Raw genomic sequence first — 27,493 nt, forward strand, 5'->3', positions numbered from 1 at the left:
AGGTTTTATTGTATAATGTGCTCTAAAACAGTATGCAATAAACAGTATATATACTACACAGTTTTCAGTACTTAGTAAACTGGTGTTGTGATATTAAAGTCGGTCCTCGCATGTTTTTGTCAGACAGATGGATGCAGGACCGTAACCGTTTGTGATATAAGACTCTTTGACTGTACTGCTGAGTAAGGCTTATTGTTAAGGTGAATAATGGGCAGAATAAAGAGGGAATTTCTGCAAAGTCAACACTCACTGAATCACAGACACCTGTAGGCTCTCGTTTCTCCTCACCGGTACAGATTTATAGCTTATAATGTGCTTTGAAGATGCATGTATAGTAGTGGATATTCTGAAGTAGGGATGCATAACGATTAATTGCGATTAATCTATAGCAGAATAAAAGTTTTTGTTTACATCATATATGTGTGTGAACTGTGTATAATAATTATGTATATATCATTGTGCACACATGCATGTATAATTAAAAAAAAATATATTTATTTATCAAGTATTTATATATAATATAAATTATACATAAATATACAAATGTATATACACATGTAACATTTCTTCTTAAATACATACATGCATGTGTGTGCATTTATAAGTTATTATCATAGACTGTAAAAAAGATGGACGTAGTGTTCGTGAGTCACCGGTTGTGTCCGGTTTCTGAAGATCGTTTTTGAAGCTTAAAGTAGGCGGTGTCTGCCGTCGCCATCTTGGCCGCACGTCACCGCACATCACTCGCGGATATCCGAACATGCATAAAGAGGCGGGACGTGGGTGAAGACGTGGGTGAGGAAAATTTAGCTTGAATTAAGTGTTTAAGAAAAAAAGAAATCTTATTTCAAGATTTTTTTCTCACCCCATTGGCAGATTTTTTTTGTGCTTGTTTTATGTATAAAAACTATGCTTATTTTTTTAGGTTATTTTGCTCTTCAAGAAAAAGCATCTTAATTTAAGAATTTTTAAATATTTCCACTGAAAACAAGACAAAATACTAAGTAAGAAAGTCATTTTTTGCAGTGTATAGATTAATCGCGATTAATCATTATGCATCCCTACTCTGGAGTGCTGTGTGTGTGTTGGGTTTGACCAGTGCAGTAGGTTTAATCATGCATAGTTTTTATTTATTGATAAATTATTGAATGAATCGGTTAAGACGTTAAATTCAATAAATGCATTAAAAGTAAGTTATCTAACGAAGCTCACGTCAGCATATCAACCCTTGAATTTTTAATTTTTCTCTTCTCATTCTGTTAACATAAAGGCACCATATGTACGATTCTTGTAATAAAATATACCAAAAACAACTATGTGACCCTGGACCAAAAAACCTTAAGTCTTAAGTTGCACGGGTATATTTGTAGCAATAGCCAACAATACATTGTTAAAATAATTTATTTTTATGAATTAAAAGATCATGTTTCAAGTAAAGATCATGATATTTTGTACATTTCCTACCGTAAATATATAAAAAATGTATTTGGCATTAGTAACACGCGTTGTTTGAAAAGCGTTAAAGGGGGATTTAGCTCCATATTTAGATTTTTTTGCACCCTCAGATTTTTAAATAATTGTATCTTGGTCATATATTGTCCTATCCCAACAACCATAAATCAATGGAAACGTATTTATTCAGCTTTCAGATGATATATAAATCTCAATTTTGTGGTCCAGGGTCACATATTTCATGCAGTTGTGTACTTACTGTACATTTTACCACAAGTTCCCAAGGATTTGTAAATCCAGAGACATTTATATTTTAAATAATGTCTCATTCCTTGTCATTGTTGCGTATCAATAATGAAATATTTGCGCTTTCTAGCACACCATTGTTATGTCGCTCAGTCAGCATGGATCAGGTTTATTCATTGGCGGGTACAGAAAAAAAAAACATGAACGTAGATCAGCTGAGGCATGCAGGCTTTGGGACAAACAGAGAAATTAAAAAAAGGATCAATATCAGCATGGCGATTTCAAAATGGAAAAAAAGCTTTATGACAAACTAGCTATCACATGGTGAAAACGACATCTCCCATCGTTCCATTCTCTTTCATAGCATCATTAAACGTTGCCTTCATTATTGTTTTAAAAATGTGATCTCTGGTGACAAAAACTTTCATGTTGTGCCTTTAATGGAAAGATTTTGATAACAAAACACAAAGTAATATGTGACCCTGGACCAGACATAAGTCACATGGGTGTATTTGTAGCTAGGCCTTGACATTCACTTTTTTCTCACCAGCCAAAGTGGATTGTTGTTTTCCAAAGTTACTAGCCACTCAGCATTTTTACTGGCCACAATTTTGTTGTTGGTAAAATACATTGTTAGCCTGGGTGCCAGCCGATCTTAGCCCCGCCCACAACATTTTGAGGAACGGGAAGATCGGTCTGGAGTTTCACCGTTGAGTTGCTACTATGCTCGACCCAAAGCTGGTCGAACCAATCAAATTGTCAGGGCGGGCTTTATATGATGATGGACAGATGATCAGTAACGTAAATCAACCACGTCACCAAAAAGCGCGTGTGTTGAATCTGTTGTTTACAACGAAATGGCTGCCGCGGTAGAAATCAGATGTGTGGACTCTGACATTGAGTCTGTTCTAAAAGATATCGACAGAGCATTGATTTTAAAAGAGGAACAGAGAAACGCGAGCAAGGCATTTGTTGATGTTTTTGCCGTCCTACGGGATTCGACAAAAGTTGTCGCACTTATGAAAGATCAAGTTAAAGAAGCAACTAAAATGGGTATCACGGCGATGCAACTCGGTGTGCACGACGAGATGGATATAACAAGCAAACGTAATGGGTATCGTCGTGGATGAAGTTCAACTAATGTACAAATGGTAAGAGATAGTCTTACTGTATGACTTAATGTGATATAAATGAAATGTTGTAAACATAGTAGGTGTTGATGTACGTTCGCAAACTCAGACTTGTAGTGTGTGTCGTAGCGAAATAACTAGCAGTTCGGTCAAGCTGCAAATACGTCATTTCAACATACGTCTCACACCCCGTTGCTCTGATTGGTCGTAGGTCTATCCAATTGAGTGCAGAGGCATTTTTCGGTTGAGACACGCCTCATAATTATAGCTCAATGGAGCGGTATCAGACTCAAATTCTGACTAGAATTGAGTATGACAACGTCAGGCTAATACATTGTATATGATTAAATGTGACTTTGGCATTCTAAAATTTGTAATTTGAGTAATTTTACTTGATTTAGCTAGATTAGATGCAGATTGACTTTCAAATGCAGATTGACCACCCAAATTAAGACTACATTTATTAACTTGTATATACCAGGTTCAGTATCAGTATAGATCATATCATATATGCATGAAAAACATGCTAGTAAGGCATAAATAGATTAACTTATAATAAATATATTAAAAGTGGTGCAGGGGTGTAGAAGGTTAACTGAAAAGATTAACACAAAAACCGTCGACAAACATTTTTAAAGATTTATCAAGACATGTACATGAATTTTACTGTCAACTTGTTTATGCAGATTGTATTTTATAAGCTTGATCATGTTTTCTGTTAAAAATGATTTAAGAATTCAAGGCACTGTTTTACTGACACATGGCAAGAGGGCAATATTGTTGCCCAAAGTAGCCTAAATTAATATGATGTGCAAACCTCTGCTTTCACTGTTTTCCCTTGACTTCAGACAAACCTGGGACGTGTGCATTCAGGTATGCGCTATAAATTTCTCTCCTCTCTTGTCCAGAGAGTGTGCACGCACTTTAAATATCTTCAATCACTTCCATGCACTTGTTTTATCTTTCCAGAAGTCTGCGTGCATGCATTCAGACTGCGTCCCGTGCATTCACAAATCCATCAGCGTTCGAGCTCTCTATGGTAAATAACCTCTAGTGTATGTTGCTCTGGGTGCAGGATGTGCTAATGGGAGCTGGAGTTTCCTAGTGCCGCATTACACATTGTTTATCATTTTGTAACTTTTAAGAAAACTACAAAAAAATTATAATCGCATTTGGCGGGTTGGCGGGTGTTAATGTCAAGCCCTGTTTGTAGCAATAGCCAACAATACATTGTATGGGTCAAAATTAGATTTTTTTATGCCAAAAATCATTAGCTCTTTCAATGCCATTGACAAGTTATCTCGTCAATTAAGAGAAAACACTTCCCTGCCAATGATGAGTTTTTACGGCAATTCATATTTCTGCTATTATCCACAAGGTGTCACTCTTACACAACTTGTAAAACACTGAAGCATCCACTGATCCAAAAACAGTAAAATCTCCCTGAATCTGATCTCTAATAAAATTTCTCTACAAAAATGCAATTATCTTAGCTTTTTGCTCAAAATTTTGTATTTTTAAAGAAACCTACCCATATTTAAGAGGTGATAAAAATAATTTTGATATTGTATGTTTATATATTTAAAGAATAACATTTTCTCGAAGGCCTTAAACTTTTGTGAAAATCATAAAAAATGCTTTCGCTGGCTGGCAACTTAAAAAAAACGCTGGCGTGGGGAAAGAGTTAGGATATTAAGTAAAGATCATGTTTCATGAAGTTATTTTGTAAATTTCCTACTGTAAATATATAAAAATGCATTTATCAATAGTAATATGTGTTGCTAAAGACTTCAATTGAACAACTTTAAAGGCGATTTTATCAATATATATATATATTTTTTTTGCACCCTCAGATTGCAGATTTTCAAATAGTTTTACATATTGTCCTATCCTGACAAACCTACATCTTTGGAAAGCTTATTTATTCAAATGTATGAATAAATCTAATGTAATTTAATTTAAAAAAAATTGCCCCTTTTGCTTGGTTTTGTGGTCCAGGGTCACATATAGTTTGTACGTGATAGGTTTATAATATGAAGTCATGTGCTCTGTTTTATATCCACCTCCTCACATGCAGACGCCATAAGAGTCACATTAAACTCAGCTCCTGCTGTGTCCTTTATCTTCAAATGCTTCATTATTTCAGTAAATGTAACATTGTGTTATTTTGTGTCACACTGTTATTGTTCTGCACTGCAGCATTTATGTCCTTTATAACCACCATCATATACCTTCATAAAGAAGCTAAATTCTCATTTTTTTAGATGACTTTGATTGCATTTTTTTACATGTTTTATTCATTTACCTGCAGGGTGTTAGAAATGATCGTAGGCAGCTTACATACAGGGTCTTTAAAGATGGTTAATTATGTCATTTCAGTTAATTATTCATAATGAACATGATTACCTCATTACTGTAAATAGGATATAAGTTATGTGTTATCATCTAAACACCTGGAGCCTCTTCAATATGACAGCCTGCTGCACATTATTTCTCATTTAAATATACTTATGTTGCTGGTTTCTTGTTTTAATAAATGTCTTAAATCATAATTTAAGATCTGGTACCTGCACCGGTACATGTAGTTTATATCAGTCCTTCCAGAAAAATGTGATTATGCAATCGCATGATTAAACGCATAATCAGCCAAAGTCTGCATATTTATGCGGGGGCTGCATTTTTTAAATACGCCGCACTTTCTCAGCATAAATTGCAGATTTCTGTGCGCAAAATATGCGGGGCTTGCATGATTTCATAATCCCTGCATTTTTGTAGTAAAAATCACATATATCTTAGCAGAATAATGTTGCATTTACTTTACACAAGCGCAGCCATGTCCCCAGTTTTCATGGGAACGTTATGAAGTGAACATCAATGAAAAGCTGCAAAAGCCGCAATTTCTGCAAGTTCCCACAGTTTTGGCAAGTTTCTGCAGTTTTGGCAAGTTCCCGCAATTTTTTGCAAGTTCCCGCAATTTTTGCAAGTTCCCGCATTTTTTGCAAGTTCCTGCAGTTCCCGCAGTTTTTGCAATTTCCTGCCATTTCTGCAAGTTCCCGTAGTTTTGGCAAGTTCCCGCAATTTTTTGCAAGTTCCCGCAGTTTTTGCAAGTTCCTGCGGTTCCCGCAGTTTTTGCAAGTTCCCGCAATTTCTGCAAGTTCCCACAGTTTTGGCAAGTTCCCGCAGTTTTTGCAAGTTCCTGCAGTTCCCGCAGTTTTTGCAAGTTCCCGCAATTTCTGCAAGTTCCCGCAGTTTTGGAAAGTTCCCGCAGTTTTTGCAAGTTCCTGCAGTTCCCGCAGTTTTTGCAAGTTCCCGCATTTTTTGCAAGTTCCTGCAGTTCCCGCAGTTTTGGCAAGTTCCCGCAATTTTTTGCAAGTTCCCGCAGTTTTTGCAAGTTCCCGCAGTTTTTGCAAGTTCCCGCAGTTTTTGCAAGTTCCCGCAGTTTTTGCAAGTTCCCACAATTTTTTGCAAGTTCCCGCAGTTTTTGCAAGTTCCCGCAGTTCCCGCAATTTCTGCAAGTTCCCGCAATTTCTGCAAGTTCCCGCAGTTTTGGCAAGTTCCCGCAGTTTTTGCAAGTTCCTGCAGTTCCCGCAGTTTTTGCAAGTTCCCGCAATTTCTGCAAGTTCCCGCAGTTTTGGCAAGTTCCCGCAGTTTTGGCAAGTTCCCGCAGTTTTTTGCAAGTTCCCGCAGTTTTTTGCAAGTTCCTGCAGTTTTTGCAAGTTCCCGCAGTTTTGGCAAGTTCCCGCAGTTTTGGCAAGTTCCCGCAATTTTTTGCAAGTTCCCGCAGTTTTTGCAAGTTCCCGCAGTTTTTGCAAGTTCCCGCAGTTTTTGCAAGTTCCCGCAGTTTTTGCAAGTTCCTGCAGTTTTTGCAAGTTCCCGCAATTTTTTGCAAGTTCCCGCAGTTTTTGCAACTTCCCGCAATTTCATCGCATACTATTGTATAAATATCCCGCATATTCCATTGCATTTTTTTAAGAATATGTGCCGCAAGATCAAGGATTTTTGCCCGCAACAATCACAAAAAAACTCCACGTTTTTCTGGACGGACTGATATACGTTGGCATGGCATGTAAGGTTGTAGATGTTTCCATATTGCTGTGAAAATGCAATTCACTTTGTTTCATTATTTCATTCATTAAAGGTTCATTGTGTAACGTTTATAAAGATCTCTTGACAGAAATGCAATAAAATCTACATAACTATATTATCAGTGATGTATAAAGACCTTACATAATGAACTGTATTGTTTTTATTACCTTAAAATGAGAAATTTTTATCTCCATACACCGCGGGTCCCGTGTTTCCACAGTAGCCCTAAACAGACAAACTGTAATACAGAGAGCGTTTCATCCCTACGTTGTCTCAGATGACAACATGTTTATCCTGTTGCGGAAACCATATGCGTTTTGAAATTGAGGGGTGAGCTGTTGGTTGCAATTCTGACTAGATGCTGCTAAAATTTACACACACCACTTTAAAGTGTTTTACTATTTATATTTGCTATTTCCTTTTAAATGCTAATAAATCCCTGTGTACCGTATAGACGGGTTAACCTTGACATTGCGTTGTTTGCATTTCTTGCGTCTTGCTTCTCTCCACATCCTGTGTTTCTGCTGATGAGGTCACTAAAGGGCCTGCGTTCTGTCTGTCTTCATTTCCTAAGGTTGACCTCTGATCTCCGGGCTGGTGTGAGATTTTTCTCCTCTCACCTGCTGTACTTGTCTTTCAGTATGGGTCTTCATCTCGTTGGTTGTCAGACCTCTGTGTTTAAGGTTTCGATGAGTTGACCTTTGATTGCCGTAGGGGCGAGTTAAGTGTTGTATAAAGGGCGGCGCGGGTAACACGAGTCTCGATGCTGTCAAGCTGCCGCTTTTCAAAATTTGTTCATAGTGCAGATTCAGGCCTCCTCCTCCTTCATAAAAATTCTGCTCAAATAGATTTATTTTCGTTCAGTCAGGACAAGGTTTTTTTCCTAGATTTAATTTTGGTTTTGTTGGCAAGGCTAGAGAGTGATTTGTAAGAAAAAGGGCTACGTTTAGTTTTTCTGCGTTGTCATCACACATTTTGATTGCTTCTCGCTTTTCCATCTTTTCTCCAGTTTCCCTCTTTGATTTCGGTTGTCATGACTTTTGACAGGCAGATTTTCTTCCGTATTCATTAGCTGAGACTTCATCCCTTCTGTTCAGAAACCATATTTCAGTGTAAGGTATATTTGAAGTCAACATGAAATCAGAATTACATTTTCTGTACCATTGTATATTATTACTGTACATACTGTATCAGCACATATTTAGGGACTGTAACTTATTTTACCTATACTGTAAAACATAATATAGGTGATTTACATAGATGTTTAGATTACACTTCAAAAAACGGCTTTTCTACTTCTACTTTTTTCTTTTTAGTAAAAATATCAAAAAATTCTTAAATTAAGATGCTTTTTCTTGATGAGCAAAATGACCCAAGAAAATAAGTCTAGTTTTAGACCAAAAATATCAAATTTAAGTGATTTTGTGAACAATTTTCAAGATTTTTTCAAGGTTTTATGCACAAAATCACTTAAATTTGATATTTTTGATCTAAAACTAGACTTATTTTCTTGGGTTTTGATCATCAAGAAAAAGCATCTTAATTTAAGAATATGTTTTCTGAAAACAAGACAAAAAAAACTAAGACATTTTTTTCTTAAAAAAAATAATTTTTGCATTGTAACCAAATTTTTATAAAAATTCAGAAACATTTTCAATATTTTTTTCCTACTCCATTAGCAGATTTTTTTGCTTGTTTTAAGCACAAATTCACTTAAATGATGATTAGACTTATTTGCATCTTAATTTAATTATTAATTTATTTAATTATCTTCATTTTTCAACATGATCTCACAAAGTTGCGTGGTATAGTCACGCAATATTTTGCTCATTTATCCGTGTCATTGTCACGGATCTCCGCATCTTTTCCGTGTCATTGTCAAGGATTGGTTTCTCAACTGTTTTGTCCTATTTTCAAACCATTGTTGCTTCGGTTTAGGGTTAGATTTGGTGCTTGCGTTAGGATGTCACTTTAAGTATTGGTTTATACTATTTTTTCTGATTTATTTTTTATATTTTCAGATTTTTAAACCATTGTTGCCTGGTGTTAGGGTCAGAGTTGGGTTTGAGTAGGAATAAATATCTAAAAATTCTTAAATGAAGATGCTTTTTCTTGATGAGCAAAACGACCCATGAAAATAAGTCTTATTTTTAGACCAAAAATATCAAATTTAAGTGATTTTGTGCATAAAACAAGCAAAAAAATCTTCCAATGGGGAAGCAAATTTTTCTTGATATTTTCTTGAATTTAGTGTTTAAGAAAAATGTTCAAGATTTTTTTGCTTACCCAATAATTAGACTTATTTTCTTGGGTCGTTTTGCAGTGCAGCTGTAGTTTAGATAGAACAGACTGTATGAAACATTGACCAGTGCACAAACACATACATTTATCTGCAAGCATGATATAACATTGAAGTAAACTAAATGACTGCAAGAGTTTCAGAGATGCATGCAGTAAACATGTAGATTATTGTTCCTGTAGATTTGCACCACAAAGCTCAAATCTTTCAAAGCCCCACTGTTTTATTTATCATTCATGTGTCGTCTGTCACTCAGGATTATCCTGTTAGTTAAACAACACACACCACAGTTAGTTTGTAGTGCACATGGTGGTTGCGTCTTATCTTTCTGCACATTTGTCTGTCTGTCTCTGTGTGTCGGTCTGATTGTGGATTACATTAGAAGAGAAGTGTCCGACCGAGCGGCGCGTCTGTGTGAAGTCGTTTCAGTTCTGATCCTCTGTGTGGCTCCTGAATAACCCTGATGAGCCAACATTTATATAGAGAGCTCTCAGTGTTTTACCGGTTACTGTGAGACCCACACTTTTCTTTTCTCGCTCGGTTTGAAGTGTCCTTGCAACCATTTTACCAGAATAAATTGCACACTTGATCCTGTTCAGATTAGAAAGCTACAAAGCGTGAAACCGGAGCCGAGCGCGTACGTGTCCCGGACACTGAAAGCGCTTCTGCAGGTTTGATGCTCGGGGATAAAGAGAAGCGTGTGAACGGATCCTGTTAGCCCATCATTGTGACCACAAATGGGAATCTGTTGAAAGATATCTGCTGTACAGTGAGCAATGGTAATATGAGTGTGAATAATATGTTAAAGAAACGGACAATGTGCCATCGCTCAACAAAGACACACAAAGAAAGTGACAGCCGTTTGTTGGTCAGAGACGCTGATATGATTTATTTCTTACAGGGTACGTGCGGTCATTGACATCCTGAAAATCTTGAAAACACAGCTAAAGTCAAGTTTTTGTGACTGACAGATAAAATTTCATCATTCTGTGAAAACAACCTTGATATTTTTTATATTGACAGAGTAAGATCATGTCAAAAATTGAAATTAATGTCAAGTCAAATGTTGATAATCATTACTCTACTGAAAAGACCAGTTGGAACCAGCCTAAGCTGGTAAACTGGTTTTAGCTGATCTCCCAGTCTGGTTTTAATTTGATTGGCTGGTTTTATAGGGTTTTGTACACTTTTTAGCTGGTCAGGCTGGAAGACCAGCTTACCCGCCAGGTTATACCAGCTTAACCAGGCTGGAAGCTTGGCCAGCGTGGCTAAGATGTTTGGTTGGTAGCTGCTTTAAAGGATTAGTCCATTTTCTTAAAAATTAAATCCAGATAATTTACTCACCACCACGTCATCCAAAACGTTGATGTCTTTCTTTGTTCAGTCGAGAAGAAATTATGTTTTTTGAGAAAAACATTCCAGGATTTTTCTCATTTTAATGGACTTTAATGGACCCCAACACTTAACAGTTTTAATGCAGTTTAAAATTGCAGCTTCAAAGGACTCTAAACGATCCCAAACGAGGCATAAGGGTTTTATCTAGCGAAACGATTTTCATTTTTGGCAAGAAACATAAAAAATATGCACTTTTAAGCCACAACTTCTTGTCTTGCTCCAGCTGTGTGATGCGCCAGCGCGACCTCACGTAATTGTGTAATGTTGTGGAAAGTTCACGTGTTAAATATATGAAACGCACACTTGTGGACCATTTTAAACAATAAACTGAAACAAAGACATTAATTAGTAGCATTCCAAATACAACAACGCAAGGGCGTAGGAACCGGGGGGGACGGGGGGGACGTGTCCCCTCCAATATTGGAGACAGTTTTATTTGTCCCCCCCAAAAATTATTTGAAAAATATTTGATTTTAAAATCTTTAACTCGCGTGCTTTTATTTTGAAAGCGCAACACAGCGTCTTTTCACCGGCCCGCCCCACCCCCTCAACGGCTAGTGGGGTCTGAAGCTGGCGACAGGTCGTCTGAGGTTAATATGAAGAGACAGCAGCAGCTCAGTTTAAATGATTTCTTTCTACTGGGGAAGAAAAGAAAGAAAGGAAATGTGAGTTGGTATAAATTTTGTCCAGGAGGATAATTATATTTTATGTCTAACGTAAGCCATGGATTAAAGTTCTTCGTCAATTGCAAAATTTTTAAATTCACTTTTCATAAAGATGACGTGTATTCCCCTTGCTTAGCGGGATTTGATCAAAGCCTGGAGTGGAGCGAAAGCACGTTATTCTCTTCACTGTAAGCATTCTGTAATCACTTCGCTCCGGGTTTTCAGACTGTAGTGTGTTAAGCTGGTAAAATTGGTGTCTTTTCACTGTATGCCTAGGGATTTACATGACCACTCGCGTCCCGTTTTTTAACTGATACGCTGATCTAATCAGTGACTGGTACAATTGTTAAACTTCATGTGGCGTCACAAGAACCTAGAGGCAGATGACATCAAAATCCTGTGAGAGCGATTCAAGAAAACATACGAGGAGACTGCTATCGAAATGCTTTTACGGTACTTTGATGTCATCCGCCTGTCGGTTCCAGCACCGCTGCCCGAAGTCAAACCCGCAGCATAAGCAGCAATACTGCTGATCACGGCACATGATAATGATCACCGACACCTGTCATCCAATCACAGACCCCGTCCCGTCGAGTGTACATTACAGGGGTGATATACGATTTCATATTTTCTTTTTATAAAGTGGGTAATTTACTGTAGCTGTTTCGCCTCAATCTGAAATGCCCCAAAAGCATTTCCAACTTTGCTTGGAAATTCTCGTGCGTGAGTCACAGCCTGTACGCGTGTTTTAAATAGCAAAATCTATGTAAGATGTTTTTTTTTAGTTTGTCACAAAAATTAACATGAAGGGGATAACGTTTTTTTAACCCTTAGTGCAGGAGTCACAAGTTTGTTTTAGACATATAGTAAAGGGAATGGTTCAATTCAAGGACTGTGTTAAAAGTAAAGCTGTAAATTAACAAACTATTAATAAACCTACCATATGTTGTAGGCATAAAAGTTATAAATTAGGAGATTAACTATCATTTTGACACATGGCTTAAAACAATACAATGTATATTCACACAAAACCATACTTGCACTGCTGCTGTAGCCCACCTTTGGTCCTGTATTTTATAGTGACAGTTGGCAACTCTATATATGCCACATGAGACTTCAATATTGCATTAATAGCAAAAAAGTGGTAGCTTACTATTAATCAGAAGAAAATAAAATATAAACATGCACTGAAAGTGTATTTACTGAAGTAAATACTGAAGTATATTTCATAGATTAAAAATGGCATTTAAAATATGCAAACTGACAATTTTAAAGCAGTTTAAAACATCTCTCCTTAAAATGCTATTGGTCTCACCTATTTACATAAAGTGTCAGTTCACAAGACTTTTTTAAGATGTCAAATGTCAAATCTTTTGTGTCCTCAGAGAACATATGTGAAGTTCTAGCTCAAAATACCATATAGATAATTTATCATGTTAAAATTACCAGGTTGTGATTTTTTTTTTCACTTTAACCCATGCCTTAGACTTGTTGATATTAAGCTGATGTTGTGATTCAACATCTAACTATCACTCTTGCTAGGTAAACGTTGTTACAATTAACCTTACTAGCCAACAAAGGCTGGCGAAAATATGGCAGACTTTCCAGTAATGTAATGGAGAAAAGCGATTTGACACTAAAAACAGTAGGCTATTTAGGATGATGATTGTAAAAGAACATGATGAGTTAGTCTGTCTGTGTGTTTTTGCTTGTTCATGACAATCCCATCAGTATTTTTCTATACCTTGTCCATTTCCACTACTTTCATATTAGAGATCAGATGAAGTTCAGCTAGAAACTAACAGTGGTGACACTGGTGAGGGTAATGCAGGGAGAGCTAGCACTGAGCTCCAGGTAGGTGTTATATGAAGGGTGAGGTGATTTTAGATTGTTGATCATGGAAGGAAAGTTTGAACATGATTAGAAGTGAACACGTTAATTATATCATTTTAGTAGAATAAAGTATGTCGGTGAATGTTTTGCAGTGTATGACATATTTCTGTTCAAATCATTAACGGATCTGTCAGGTTTCCGATATGTGTCCCCCCCAATGTTAAACTCATTCCTACGCCCCTGCAACAACGTCTAAATGGTCCTCTTTCTCTACACTTGTAAACACTGGGGGGTAGTTTCACATACGTCATTCGTGACCTCTTGACGTGATGACGTATTACGCGAGGTCTCGCTGGTGCGTCACAGGACCGAAGATAGACGAGAAGTTGTGGTTTAAAAGTGCAATTTTTTTTTTCTTGCCAAAAATGACAATTGTTTCACTAGATAAGACCCTTATGCCACATTTGGGATCGTTTAGATTTAGCAATTTTAAACTGAATTAAAATTAAAAAGAATTAAAGTATTGGGGTCCATTAAAGTACAAATCCAAAAAGTAAAAATCTTCGAATGTTTTCCTCAAAAAAACATAATTTCTTCTCGACTGAACAAGATAGAAATCAACATTTTGAGTACATTTTTTTTTTTTAAGAAAATTGACTAATCCTTTAAGATGGAAGTACAGTAGCTGTTCAAGCTTGTGGGTCAGCTAGTCTCCCAGTTTGACCAGCTAAAAAAATGGTCAAAACCTTTCTAAAACCAGCCTGCAACACCAGCGAAAAACAGGCTGGGAGACCAGCTAAAACCAGCCAACCATTTTAGTCTGGTTTGAGCTGGTCTTTGGATTTCACAGATAGGGACACACATTGTATTTTACATGTAAGATGTTAAAATGATGAAGAAATTAATATATTTCTATGGTCAGTATAAATGTTTTCAGATATTACTATGCACTTTAATATAAGTTGAGTTCTTGTTTAAGTTAAACTTACCAACAGACATCAGTTAGTCAATTAAGAGTTAACTGAATCTGTTCATTCTAAAGACTCATTTGGAGTAAAGTTTTATAACAAATTACGCCTCTTAATCCTTGCTAAACGACATCTATTAGCCATCAAAACAGACGTCTATGCTAAGCAATGCAAAATTTACTCATATTGTGTCTAAAGTTAACCTAGACGGTGAAATAACGTCTATTGCTTTCTTGGGTTGCCATGTTGCAGTATTTGACCTGCTGGATTTCTTTGATATATTATTAAAAGTTCATATGGAAATATAACAGAGCCAACAGCAAGGTTTTACATCATATATGAGTCATGACTTTCAACAAAGACTGTAATTGTTATGCTGTCTGAATTATTTGTACCCTGTGTGTTTTTGTTCTTTTGCAGGTGTTCACCGAGTCACTGTGAACATGGAGGAAATTGTTCTCAATCGTGGAGCACGTTTCACTGCGACTGCTCGGGGACGGGCTACAGCGGTGCCACCTGTCACAGCTGTAAGACTCTTCTCTTACTAAACCATCACTTACTGCATTCATTTCTCACTTGTGACGCTTTTTGGCAGTCATCATTAGGAATGTAACGATAAATCGTGTGATTATTTTGCTATGCTCCTCAATCACTGTTGCCAACTTTTTTTCAGAGGAAGTTGCTAAAGGTGGAATGATTTGTTAGTAAAAGTTGCTAAATGACGCGGTGACATCACTATGTAATGATGTCATTACATAATATCAATGCAGCATCTTAATGTAATATACAAAATACACAATGAGTTTTCTCACACTGACATGCCATCTCAGCAAAAACATTATTTAAAATATGTTCATTAAGATTTGTTTGAAAAAATATATAAATACACTGCAAAAAATGATTTTCAAGAAAAAAATTCTTAGTATTTTTGTCTTGTTTTCAGTAAAAATATCTAAAAAAAATCTTAAATGAAGATGCTTTTTCTTGATGAGCAAAACAACCCAAAAATATCAAATTTAAGTGATTTTGTGCATAAAACAAGCAACAAAAATCTGCCAGTGGGGTAAGCAAAAAATCTAAAACACTAAATTCAAGAAAAATTCAAAAAATAATTTGCTTGTTTTATGCACAAAATCACTCAAATTTGATATTTTTGGTCTAAAATTAGACTTATTTTCTTGGGTCGTTTTGCTCATCAAGAAAAAGCATCTTAATTTAAGAATGTTTAGATATTTTTACCGAAAACAAGACAAAAATACTGAGACATTTTTTTCTTGAAAATAATTTTTTGCAGTGTATATGGTAGGCTATAAAAGTAATACAAACACAATACTTTTTTGATCATTTATTTTTAATTTTTAAATATAATGCAATCATACCACAGGCTTGTTGAATGTTGCTAAAAGCAGCCAAATAAATTCCCAGTTTCCCAGTGTTACATTACGCAATGTTTATCATTTCGCATAACCTTTAAGAAAACTACCAAAAACTTATATTCATGAAAATCGGGATGGCGGGTGTTAATGTCAAGCCCTGTCTATAAGCGTATTTATATCGCTGTTCTTCAAACCTTTTCAGGTATTTTTCATGATAATAAAGAATAATTATAATGATTATGTTTGATGAGTGTTGGTTTTTCAATTTTAAAGGAGTTTTACACACTTTTTAGTGTGACTACAGTCTCATAGCCTAATGATGAGACGAGGAGCATCAAAGTTTGATTTCACTCATTAATATTTAGGTTATTTTTCACATTATGTGGGATGATTTTAAATCACAAAAACTTGACTTTAGCTTGGATAAGCACTCACATTTGATTCTTTTATATTTTTCCTCAAAGAGTTGAGCTCCTGTCTAGACGTACAGAATTGTTTCTCATTCATATCGCATACAAATGAAACAATATTCAAATCAAGCTTAAGTGCGCATTAGGAGTACTTGTATACATTACAGTCGATTTACACTAATTCTCAATTGAAGTGAAAAGGCAGTTTCATTTCCATAAAATATTTCAAGTGAAAGTAAGCACCTGTCACTCAAAGTTTTAATAGGCGCAGTCTTGAAGACGTTCACACATGAGAAACCGTTATTGAGAGAGATTTTATACCACAAGCCCATAATTAGATTTTAGATTTAACTCCTGTCAGTCTGGAGAATCTTCAGAAAGAAAGTTCCTCTCATCTCTGCAACACTTATGATGTACAGTATCTGCAATCTCAGCTTTCATTTATACATTAGCTTGAAACAATTCAGAGGCCATTCAAAGCCTTATACAGCGGCTTTACTGACTTTATATTTCATCATGTCATCTTTAATTACAATTGCAGGCACGGCATTACTGCCAGTAATACTGTAGTTTGTAATAGTATTGTTCTCTCAAGGCATGAAAACAAGATGAGATGCTATAAACGCAATAATCACAACCAGAGAGACAGGACCATTTGCACTTTAGTGGTTTTTGTGGACTGAATGTAAAAAATGCAGCACAATCATTTGCAACTTAAAGTACACTCAAAAAAATGCTGGGTTATTTTCAATCCAGTATTGGGAAAAAAAAGAAACGAACCCAGCCATTGGTTTAAAATAACCAATAAAATGTTATATTTCACCCAACATGTTCCTTTTTGACCCAATACTGGATTGAAAATAACCTAGCATTATTAGTGTGATATTACTCAAACTCACAAAGCGTATTCTTATTTCGTAACATTTTGTGTCCCATTGCATTTGTTGTGGTTTGTATTCCTGGGTCCAAGGAAATGTATCCGACCCGAAATGACCCGAAGCACTTTTTACCCGAACCCAACATGCAATTTGGCCGGCTGCTTTATTTATCTTCATTGTATTTTTGTTATCTGATGACGACAGCAAGGTAAACACTAAAATGTCTATTCAAAATTGATTGACAGGTCTGTCTCATTGAAAATAAACCTACCGCCAGCCACACAATGTTGCAAGCGCTCTTGGCAAACAGAGGAGGCGTTGGAAAAGGACTCGATGCACATATGCATGATAGTTCAGGTCTTCTCTGGGCCGTTTGGCAAAACCACATTCATTTTAAATTACCCAAGGCTGGTAAAATGATTCCTGATTCGTGTCCGAGGCACATGTGAAACTTATAGACCCGAACCTGCTTGGGTCTTGAGTCGGACCTCATGGTTTTAAGTGGACCCGTGAAGACCTCTAGTTTGAATTGCCATCTTAAAGGGATCGTTCACCTTAGTCACCATGTCCTCACCCTCATGTTATTCCAAACCTGTACGAGGTATTTTGTTCTGCTGACCAGAAATGCAGATAATTTGAAAAACGTTTGTAGCCAATCAGATCTTGGGCACCATTGACTTCCAAAGTTGGAAAAAATTAAACTATATAAGTTAATGGTGCCCAAGATCTTTTTGGGCAAAAGGATAGGGTTGAACTATCCCTTTTAAACGTCTGTCAGTGTTTGTGATAATGTGCTTTATTTAGCTGGATAAATCTATAGAGATTTAATTTCTATTCTGAGTTTGCAATCAAGTCATTATTGAGCTTCATTAATTCTCATCATCCTAAATCTGCTCGTGAATATAGTATAATATAACCTCTGACTCATGCATATGAAATAAAACAGATTTTAATGATTTTTCTTGGTATAAAGAGCAGTTTTCTGGTGTGTTTTCTCGCTCTAAGCACACAGTTTTACTTTTTCTGTTTGCTAACATCATGAATTCACAGGCACTAAACAGATGTACTGTAGATCGTCATAATTAAAGAGGCTGCGCCTGCGTTTGGCTGGAAACATACAATATTTATGATACCTCACTTAGAGAAAAGCAAAGCACATCTTATAATACAAGATGAACAATTGGAAATTGGGTTAATAGGTCACAGTAAAATGAATGATGTCAGGAAAATTGTGAATGTTTGTTTCAGCACAAAATGAGGTTACATTTACATAACAAATGACTGTAAAATAAGTTGAATTTCAATTAGTTGAAATTACAAAATATTTTACTGTAAGTTTAATGTGCCAATTACAGTAAGATACATGTAAACATCTTGTCTTTTCATGGTAATACAATTTAAAACAACAAAGATAGGAAACTCCTCTATTCTTTACATTGTCAAATACATGAGATACTATGTAGATCCAGCCTTAATGGACAGAAATCATTCTGAAGCATTGATTTAAACACCTTGATCTCACAGGGATTTGTACGTCTTTTATGAGTTGGCTAATTCGCATGAATTCTTACAAAGAAAATGTTTGATTATTATGTAAAACATTAATAAATCTCACCCCTAACCCCAACGTCACAGGGGCGAATGCAAATTATACAAAAATGTACAAATTGCCATGCGTGACATTGTGTTGGATTTAAATCAATAAATCTGAATCTTAAAGAATCATATGATTGCTTAAACTCATGAGATATCGATCATATGCTTAAACTCATGAGATATCGATCATATCATTAAAACCAAGAGTCAAGCTATTTAACTTTTTCCCCGCCATTGACAAGTTATCTCGTCAATTAGGAGAAACACTTCCCTGTTAATAATGAGTTTTTACGGCAATCTATATTTCTGCTATCATCCACTGGGTGGCGCTCTTACCCAACTTATAAAACACTGAAGCATTCACTGATCCAAAAACAGTAAAAACTCTGTGTATTTTTTTATCATCGCTATGAAAGTGATCTCTAATAAAAAGTCCTTTACAAAAATGCAGTTATCTCAGCTTTTTGCCAAAAAAATTATATTTGGTATCACTCATTTTTTGCAAAGATGACATTGTTTGAGATGTCTTTGTTATGACAACTTGACATAAACCAATACATCATAATTTGTCTTGACAACTTGACATTACCAAGACAACATCTGTCATAAACATGACATAGCAGATTAATTATCAAACTTTTGAAACTCCCTAGCTTTATGGGTTAACATTACATTAAACTGTCATGTGGTTGGTTTTGATATTGGCTGTCATGAAGCCATTACAATTGTGTCAGGAATAGACCACTTTTTACCACTAAGTTTCTCAAGTTTCATAATTAATCTGCTATGTCATGTTTATGACAGATTTATGACAAGTTATCATAACAAAGACATCTCAAACAATGTTATCTTTGCATTAAGAATTACAAAAATGAACAAATGACACTAAATGACAGTTGTCATAAACATGCATAAAGTATCCTTCATGTTTATGACACGTGTCATGTCATGATTATGAAGGTGTTATGTCAGTCTTATGAACACCCCTTCATGTAAAGTGTTACCAAAAGGAAATAAAGATTTTGTTTGTTTGTTTGTTTGAATGCAGAGAGTTTGTTCTTTCATTTGATAGATTTTATATATTTAAAGAAAAACTTTTTCTGGAAGGCATTAAACTTTTGTGGAAATCCTAAATAATGCTGCAGCTGGCTGGCAACTTAAAAAAAAAAACACTAACAGGGAAAGAGTTTAAGTTAACAGGAGTTTATTGCTTTTTATCATATAACATTAAACTGCATTTATGTTGATGTTTTATATTTGTATATTAGAGTAAAGCTGCTCTTTGTCACCCTAATTGAAATGCTAGTTGTTTTGTTTTTGATAAATAAAGTCTTTTAAAGGGAATAATATCATCTGGTTATTATTATTTAATAGGCTTTATGCCCAGCTGCACTACTTCCGGAACTTCAGCCAACTCCTTGTTTCCTGTCTGCCATTATTGGACAAACTGATTAATCCAGGTGTGCCTGACCTCAGTAGTCACAACAACAATAATCAGACACACCTGGATTAATCAGTTTGTCCAATAATGGAAGACAGAAAACAAGGAGCTGGCTGAAGTTCAGGAAGTAGTGCAGCTGGGCATAAAGCCTATTGATCAGATTTTGGCCTATAAAATAGTCATAAATCTTTCCAGAAGTTGCTGATGATTTGAACTCTTTTTATCATTTTGTTTAGTGTTGTGCAGGTGTGAATGCATCACATCAAGTGATGTTGTTTTGCAGGTTTTTTAGGTGTTGACTTTATTTTAACACATCTGGTGTGAACACACATCAAGTTGCCCACAACTGTAGTCATTAATTACAGGTTTTTTGATACTGTAAGTCAACACGTTTAAATGTGTTATGTTACTTTTATAATGAACGTTGTTGTGTGAGCAGACACACTTCATTATTTTCTCTGGTGACATATGATAAAGTTTGTTTTTTAGTAAAAGTTTATCCAAAAATAAAAATTCTGTCAAACCTGTATCCTGATGTATTTGATTTGTGTGGAGGAGAATTTTTGAGAGATTTTTATGCGGTGAGCAAATCTGTCAGACTCCAGCACCATTATAGTCATGCATATGACGTGTATAGTTCATTCCAGTTCATCTGACGTATATATTTACCTAATTCCTTTATTTGTGCTTTTCGTCTGTTCACAGCAATTTATGAGGCGTCGTGTGAGGCCTACAAACACAAGGGAAATACCTCTGGATTTTATTATGTAGATGTGGATGGAAGTGGTCCCATTAAACCCCAGCTAATCTACTGCAACATGTCAGGTAAATATCACACAGCGCATCCAAAGCCATTAAATCCCTTTAAACACTCGGTAATTAGAACTTTAATCCGCTTCTTTTGAACGTTCACGCACCGCGTCACAACCCACAGAGGACATCAGCTATGACCCACACCAAAATAAACCAAGAAACACTTGACAACATACAAACACCTGACGGATCAGTATGATTAAGAAATAAAAAAAAATGTATTGTTTGTGCTTATGTTTAAAGTAATAAAGAAGAATAAATAAAGAATAAATAAATAAATAAAAATTCTTTAGTTTTTAGCATGAATCCTTTTGCCAGTGGGTTAACAATACTATAAACTAGTGATGCACCAATATAACGTCCTGTAATCGGTATCAGCAGATAAAGCATTCTTCCACTATTGAACATCAGACGATTGTTTAAAACAGCCAACAAAAGGGGAAGAAAAAGGCATCATTTTAAATTGGATCACAATGACAACATTGTTGCAGTTTGAATGTTCTGCACCTCTTGGTTTTCATAACATAATAATTTAAAACAATGAGTAAAAGGCAAAACTATCGGTATCGGTAGAAGTCATTCTAAGTATTTAAATATCGGTATTTGCATTTTGTTTGTACGCTCTGCATTTCTAGGATTTTACAACATAGTAATTTGAATTTATGATTAAAAGCCAAACTATCGGTATCTATCGGTATCGGTAGATGTCACAATAAGTATTTATATATCAGTATCTGCTTTATGTTTGGATGCTCACATAGTAATTTCAAACGATGAGTAAAAAGAAAAACTTTAGATATCTATCGGTATCTGTAGATGTCATACCAAGTATTCGAATATCGGTATCGGCATTTTGTCTGTATGTTCTGCTTTTCTAGGATATCACAACAGCAATGTGAAACTATGATTAAAAGCAAAGCTATTGATATCTATTGGTATTGGTAGATGTCATACTAAGTATTTAAGCCAGTATCAGCATTTTGTTTGTACGCTCTGCATTTCTAGGATTTCACAACATAATAATTTGAAACAATGAGTAAAGAGCTAAACTGTCATATTGGTAGATTTCTTAGTAAGTATTTAAATATTGGTAGTATTGGTAAATTCTGCATTTCTAGGATTTCACAACATAGTTATTTGAAACAATGATTAAAAGCAAAACTATCAATATCTATCGTTATTGGTAGATGTCATACTAAGTATTTAAATATTGAATTGACATTTTGTTTGTACGCTTTGCATTTCTAGGATTTCACAATGTAGTAATTTCAAAAGATGAGTAAAAAGAAAAACTTTTGGTATCTATCGGTATCGGTAGATGTCAAACTACATGTTTTAAATATCGGATCTGTATTTTGTTTGTACGCTCTGCACTTATAGGATATCATAACATATTAATTTGAAACTTTGAGTAAAAGCAAAACTATTGATATCTATTGGTATTGGTAGATGTCACACTGAGTATTTAAATTTCAGTATCTGCATTTTGTTTGTACGCTCTGCATTTCTAGGATTTCACAACAAATAATTTGAAACGATGAGTAAAAAGCGAAACTGTCATATTGGTAGATTTCATAGTAAGTATTTAAATATCGGTATCGGCATTGTTTATGTACATTCTGCAATTCTAGGATTTTGTAACATAGTAATTTGAAACGATGATAAAAGCAAAACTATCGGTATCTATCGGTATCTTTAGATGGCACACTATTTAAATATCAGTATCTGCATTTTGTTTGTACGCTCTACATTTCTAGGATTTCATAACATAATAATTTGAAACGATGAGTAAAAAGCGAAACTGTCATATTGGTAGATTTCATAGTAAGTATTTAAATATCGGTATCGGCATTGTTTATGTACATTCTGCAATTCTAGGATTTCGTAACATAGTAATTTGAAACGATGATAAAAGCAAAACATCGGTATCTATCGTTATCGGTAGATGGCACACTATTTAAATATCAGTATCTGCATTTTGTTTGTGATTTGAAATGATTGGTTAAAAGAAAAACTTTCTGTATCTATCGGTATCTGGAGATGTCATACCAAGTATTTGAATATTGGTATCGGCATTTTGTTTGTACGCTCTGCATTTCTAGGATTTCATAACATAGTCATTTGAAACAATGATTAAAAGCAAAATTATTGGTATCTATCGGTATCGGTAGATGTCATACCAAGTATTTGAATATCAGTATTGGCATTTTGTTTGTAGACTCTGCACTTCTAGTATTTCACAACATAGTAATTTAAAAGATGATTCACAAGCAAAACTATCTGTATCTATCGGTATAAGGAAATTAATATATCGGTATTGTTTTGCCATTGTTGCATCCCTACAAAAAATTCAAGCCATGTTTTTTTTAGCATATTCATGTCTTAGTTCATTTAGCAAACACAGTGATGTTCTAGTAGATGTGAATAATGCATTTAGCTCTAACAGGAATATGTACCTTGATCTATAGACCAATTTCGTGTTTGCAAACAGAGATGACGTTTTTTGTGGGCGGAGCCAAACTGGTTGCAGAAAGTGACTGCTCCGCAGTAGGGTTGTGAAGTGTTTTAGCATTAAACCGTGATTTTTATGGATCCGGTGTTCTGTCGAAGTCTGATTCCTTTATGTTTCCCTTTAGTGCAATGTTTCTTATAGCGTTTTAATCACATTATGTTTATTTTTTAGATAGATAAAAAGTTTAAATGGCTTGGCTACTGATATGCATGTATGTAATGTATATGTATTGTTCTTTTTTGCTAAATCAAATATTTTTACAGTCTGAATCGCTAAAGTACATGTAAAAGCAATACTATCATGTATTATATATAATAGCGTTTATTAAATATTTCATAATTTTACAGTTTTTATTATTTCTTCCTTAATAAATTATAATTGTAACATGATAAAAATGCTATAAGAAACACATGGAGGGAACAGACTTCGACAGAACACCGGACATCTTCTCTACTTATTTTCTATTCTAATTATTAAAAGATTTCCAGATGATTTCCTCGCTCCATTCTGTCCGTTTAAGGGCTTATTGTAATCATAAACACCTACGTTTATCTTCAAATGATGTATTTGACGATGGTATTCTATAAAAATGAAAGCCATCTTTTTTGGCATTCTTATTCTGACACTTAACAGCACAACCGGACATTTTCCAGTGAGTTATCTTGCTCTTTTCACTCGTGTCTAATTCATTTCCACCGTTTTTCTGCAACCGCATTGCGCGCGCAGCTTGCAGTGACGTAACTGTGACGTCTACTCTAAATTGGTCTATAAACTGATCTGCATGTAAACATGCTCACTGTCATGAAGATAAAGCGTGAGAGTAAAACATTGCTTTTGTGTCTGATTGTTTCTCTTCAGATACAGTCTGGATGGTGATTCAACACAATAACACGGAGCTGACCAAATTAAGATCGTCCTCAGAGATGAATCAACATTTAGCCCACTTTAACTATTCGGCCGATGCTGAGCAGATTCAGGCCATCATCAGTCAGGCCCAATATTGTGAACAGGAGCTCTCCTACCACTGCAAGAAGTCACGGCTCCTGAACACACCAGGTAAACCTTTTTTATGAGGGAAATTGATCGCCCCACCTCCCTGAAAGGTCAGGCTTATTAAAATCATGCTCCGTCTGTAGTGCGCCATCAGCACGCGTGAAGCTTAAGCAAACGGCACAAATTGATTGTTGTGCTGTGCTGTCTTACGGACTAATATGAGAGCTTTTATTGAGATCGTATTTATTTTGCCCTCTTTTGCTGTCATACCGCATGAAATTCATTAAAATTCACCTTTAGGTGGATTAGTCATTTGCATTTTAACCTCGTAAGCGGGTGTTGTTTTTGTTTGTTTGCGTGGGTTTGTCTTGAGCGGCGTCTATCACGGATGATAATGGTTTTCATAGTGCTTCAAATTAACGCAGAATGTCGCCGTTCTCGCTGGCGTGGTAATTACCGCCCATTAGCTGTCTCACTGCTGCAGGTCCTGAACAGAACGCTGTCGCGTGTAAATAAAAGATGTTTCAAATGTCAAATCCAGATTAATGAGAGGAAATCTTGTGTTCTTTCAGCTAAACCTAAACAAACATGTGTATAATATAAAAGACAAATGAGATCTCGGTTGTTTCTCGTGAACAATAATAATAGTTTTCTGTTAAGAATTTTAGGAGAAACATCCCTCCTGTAAAGACTAGCTGGTTGGCTGGTTTTACCTGGTCTCCCAGTCTGGTTTTAGTTGGTTAAGCTGGTGTAGCAGGCTTGTTCTAAAGGGACTTTTGGCACTTTTTTAGCTGGTCTTAGTTTACCCACCATTTAAAACCAGCTAACCCACCATCTTGACTATCTCAACCAGCTTTGCCAGGCTGTGAGGTCCAGCTTAAACAAGTTAAGACCAGCCAACCAATTTAGCCAAGTCTACCAAGCTTCCAACCTGACCAGCTAAAAAGTGTCCAAAACCCAAAACCAGCCTGCTATACCAGCTTAAACCAGGCTGGGAGACCAGCTAAAACCAGCCATCCAGCTTCATCTGGTTTTAGCTGGTCTTTTTAATAGGGATCTGAGACAAAGCTAATAACTTGTATGATTTCAGTCTTGAATTTGGATCTGTATGTGTCAAGTTGTTGTCATTATGATGTGTGCTGCATGTTTGTGTTTTTTACAGATGGTTCACCCTTCACCTGGTGGATTGGTCGCTCAGGTGAGGCTCATATGTATTGGGGCGGTGCTGTGCCAGGTAGTCAACAGTGCGCCTGTGGACTGCAGGATAACTGCGTGTATCCCGAACACTTCTGTAATTGTGACGCCGACAGCAAAGACTGGTACTGCCACCTCCCCACTTACTGTTTGTGCATCTCATTAATCTTAATGGTGGCTTTCATTAGATTGTTATTGCTGTAATATCATGAGCTGGAGTATATATTCACAGTATATTTAACTTCATCTTGCTGGTAAACATATTATTCAGCAGCACTGTGAATATTTCAGTGGTTTTAGTGCAGTTTTGGCATACAGTATGCTATTTGGCTGGTTGCATGTTTAATGCTGCATCATCACAATTTCTGTGAGCTTGTTAACAGATGTTTTCAGACGCGCTTTTTATCTAAAGTTTAGTAGAAAACGTGCAGTTAGATTTGAAAAGATTGAATCCTTTGTGTCAATCATTTCAAACTGGTTCAGTGAACTGATTCAACAATTGAATCTAATTTGTCTCATTTAAATTAAATTAGATTTTTGTGTCAAAATGTTTATGGAAGTTTTCACTATATTTGACTTCTAGCACAAAATATTTAGCATTTTTTGTTTCTCAAATTACTACAATTGAAAATAAATATAACTATATTGAAAATTGGTTAAAGGGATATAATATTGGAATATAATCACATTGTAAAAGTTTTTTGCAGCATCAAATTTTAAAGTGCAGTCAAATAGGCTTTAAATCATTTCAACCTATACTATTTAAATTGTTTTAATGTTTTCACATTACTTCATGCAATTTTAACTTATTTTTATAAGTAATAAACACTGACCAAAGGTCAAAATTTTAAAAAGTAAGTTTAAATGACTTTGATTGGATTGTACTTAAAAATTTAACACAGCAAAATAATTTTTAAAGTGCATTCAGCGGTACTATCTAGACACGTGTTACTTGTTAACATTTTCCACTGATACCCACTTAACTTTAGGGTGAAATATAATTGACCTCTCCTGGCAAATTGAGTTGCAATGAGCTAATAAAAAAAAAAGTTATTGTTATTTTCACATTCTCTAGTGCAAAAACTTTCAAAATGATGAAATCTGACAAAAAATGCCAGACTAAACTTGTTGATAAAGTCAGCAAAGTCGATTTTGAGAAAAATCAATTTTAAATCAGTCAGTGCGAATAAAATCATTTTTGTGTCTTATTGCTCTTAACTTTTTAAAACTTTTGACGAGTTTTTACGGCAATCCATATTTCCACTATTATCCACTAGGTGTTGCTCTTACACAACTTATTAAAGGGATAGTTCACCCAAAAATGTAAATTCTGTCATCATTTACTTACCCTCATGTTGTTACAAACCTGTATACATTTCTTTGTTCTGATGAACACAAAGGAAGATATTTTGAGAAATGTTTGTAACTAAACCGTTTGTGGACCCCATTCACTCCCATAGTAGGAAAAAATAATGTAATGGAAGTAAATGGGGTTCACGAATGGTTTGGTTAGAAACATTTCTGAAAATATCTTCCCTTGTGTTCATCAGAAAAAAAAAACTCATACGGGTTTGTAACAACATAAGATTGAGTAAATGATGACAGAATTTTCTTTTTTGGGTGAACTATCCCTTTAAAAACTGAAGCATCCACTGATCCAAAAACAGTAAAAACTCTGTTTATGTTTAGATTAGCGACTAAATCTGATCTCTAACAATGGTCCTTTACAAAAATGCAATTATCTTAGCTTTTAGCTCAAAAATATGTATTTTTGAAGAAACCTACACTGAAAAAATTATTATTTCAATTTACTCAATTTTTTTAAGGTTAGTGGTCGCAATCAATTTATTTAATCTACATTTTAACAAAAAACTGGAAAAACAAAACAAAAAACATTTGTTTAAATGTAGATTAAATAAATTGATTGTGACCACTTACCTTAAAAAAAATTATAAATTGAATGAATAAGTTTTTCTGTGTACCCATATTTAGGAGATGATAAAAAGGATTTTGTGAAAATGCTGGCGGGCAAAGATTAATCGCGATTAATCGCATACAAAATAAAAGTGATTTTGGGCATAATATATAAGTGTGTGCTGTGTGTAATTATTGTGTATAAATAAATACACACACATTCATGTATGTATTTAAGAAACATTTACATGTTTATATATATTTATTTATATTTTTATATATTCTATATTAA

The 27,493-nt window shown here is 35.2% G+C and overlaps 1 protein-coding gene across 3 annotated transcripts in view; it reads left to right on the forward strand.

Annotated features, from left to right (window-relative positions):
• cntnap3 (contactin associated protein family member 3) overlaps positions 1 to 27,493 on the forward strand; it is a 126,351-nt gene that overhangs the window by 69,913 nt on the left and 28,945 nt on the right. For all 3 annotated transcript variants that reach the window (XM_073815993.1, XM_073815992.1, XM_065264193.1), the window contains exons 11-14: positions 14,495 to 14,601; positions 20,481 to 20,600; positions 23,959 to 24,156; positions 25,256 to 25,412. In XM_073815993.1, the coding sequence (XP_073672094.1) occupies positions 14,495 to 14,601; positions 20,481 to 20,600; positions 23,959 to 24,156; positions 25,256 to 25,412 (582 nt within the window). The remainder of the gene's footprint in view (positions 1 to 14,494; positions 14,602 to 20,480; positions 20,601 to 23,958; positions 24,157 to 25,255; positions 25,413 to 27,493) is intronic.

Source organism: Paramisgurnus dabryanus, chromosome 10 (genome assembly GCF_030506205.2).
Source record: "Paramisgurnus dabryanus chromosome 10, PD_genome_1.1, whole genome shotgun sequence".
Classification (NCBI taxonomy): Eukaryota; Metazoa; Chordata; class Actinopteri; order Cypriniformes; family Cobitidae; genus Paramisgurnus; species Paramisgurnus dabryanus.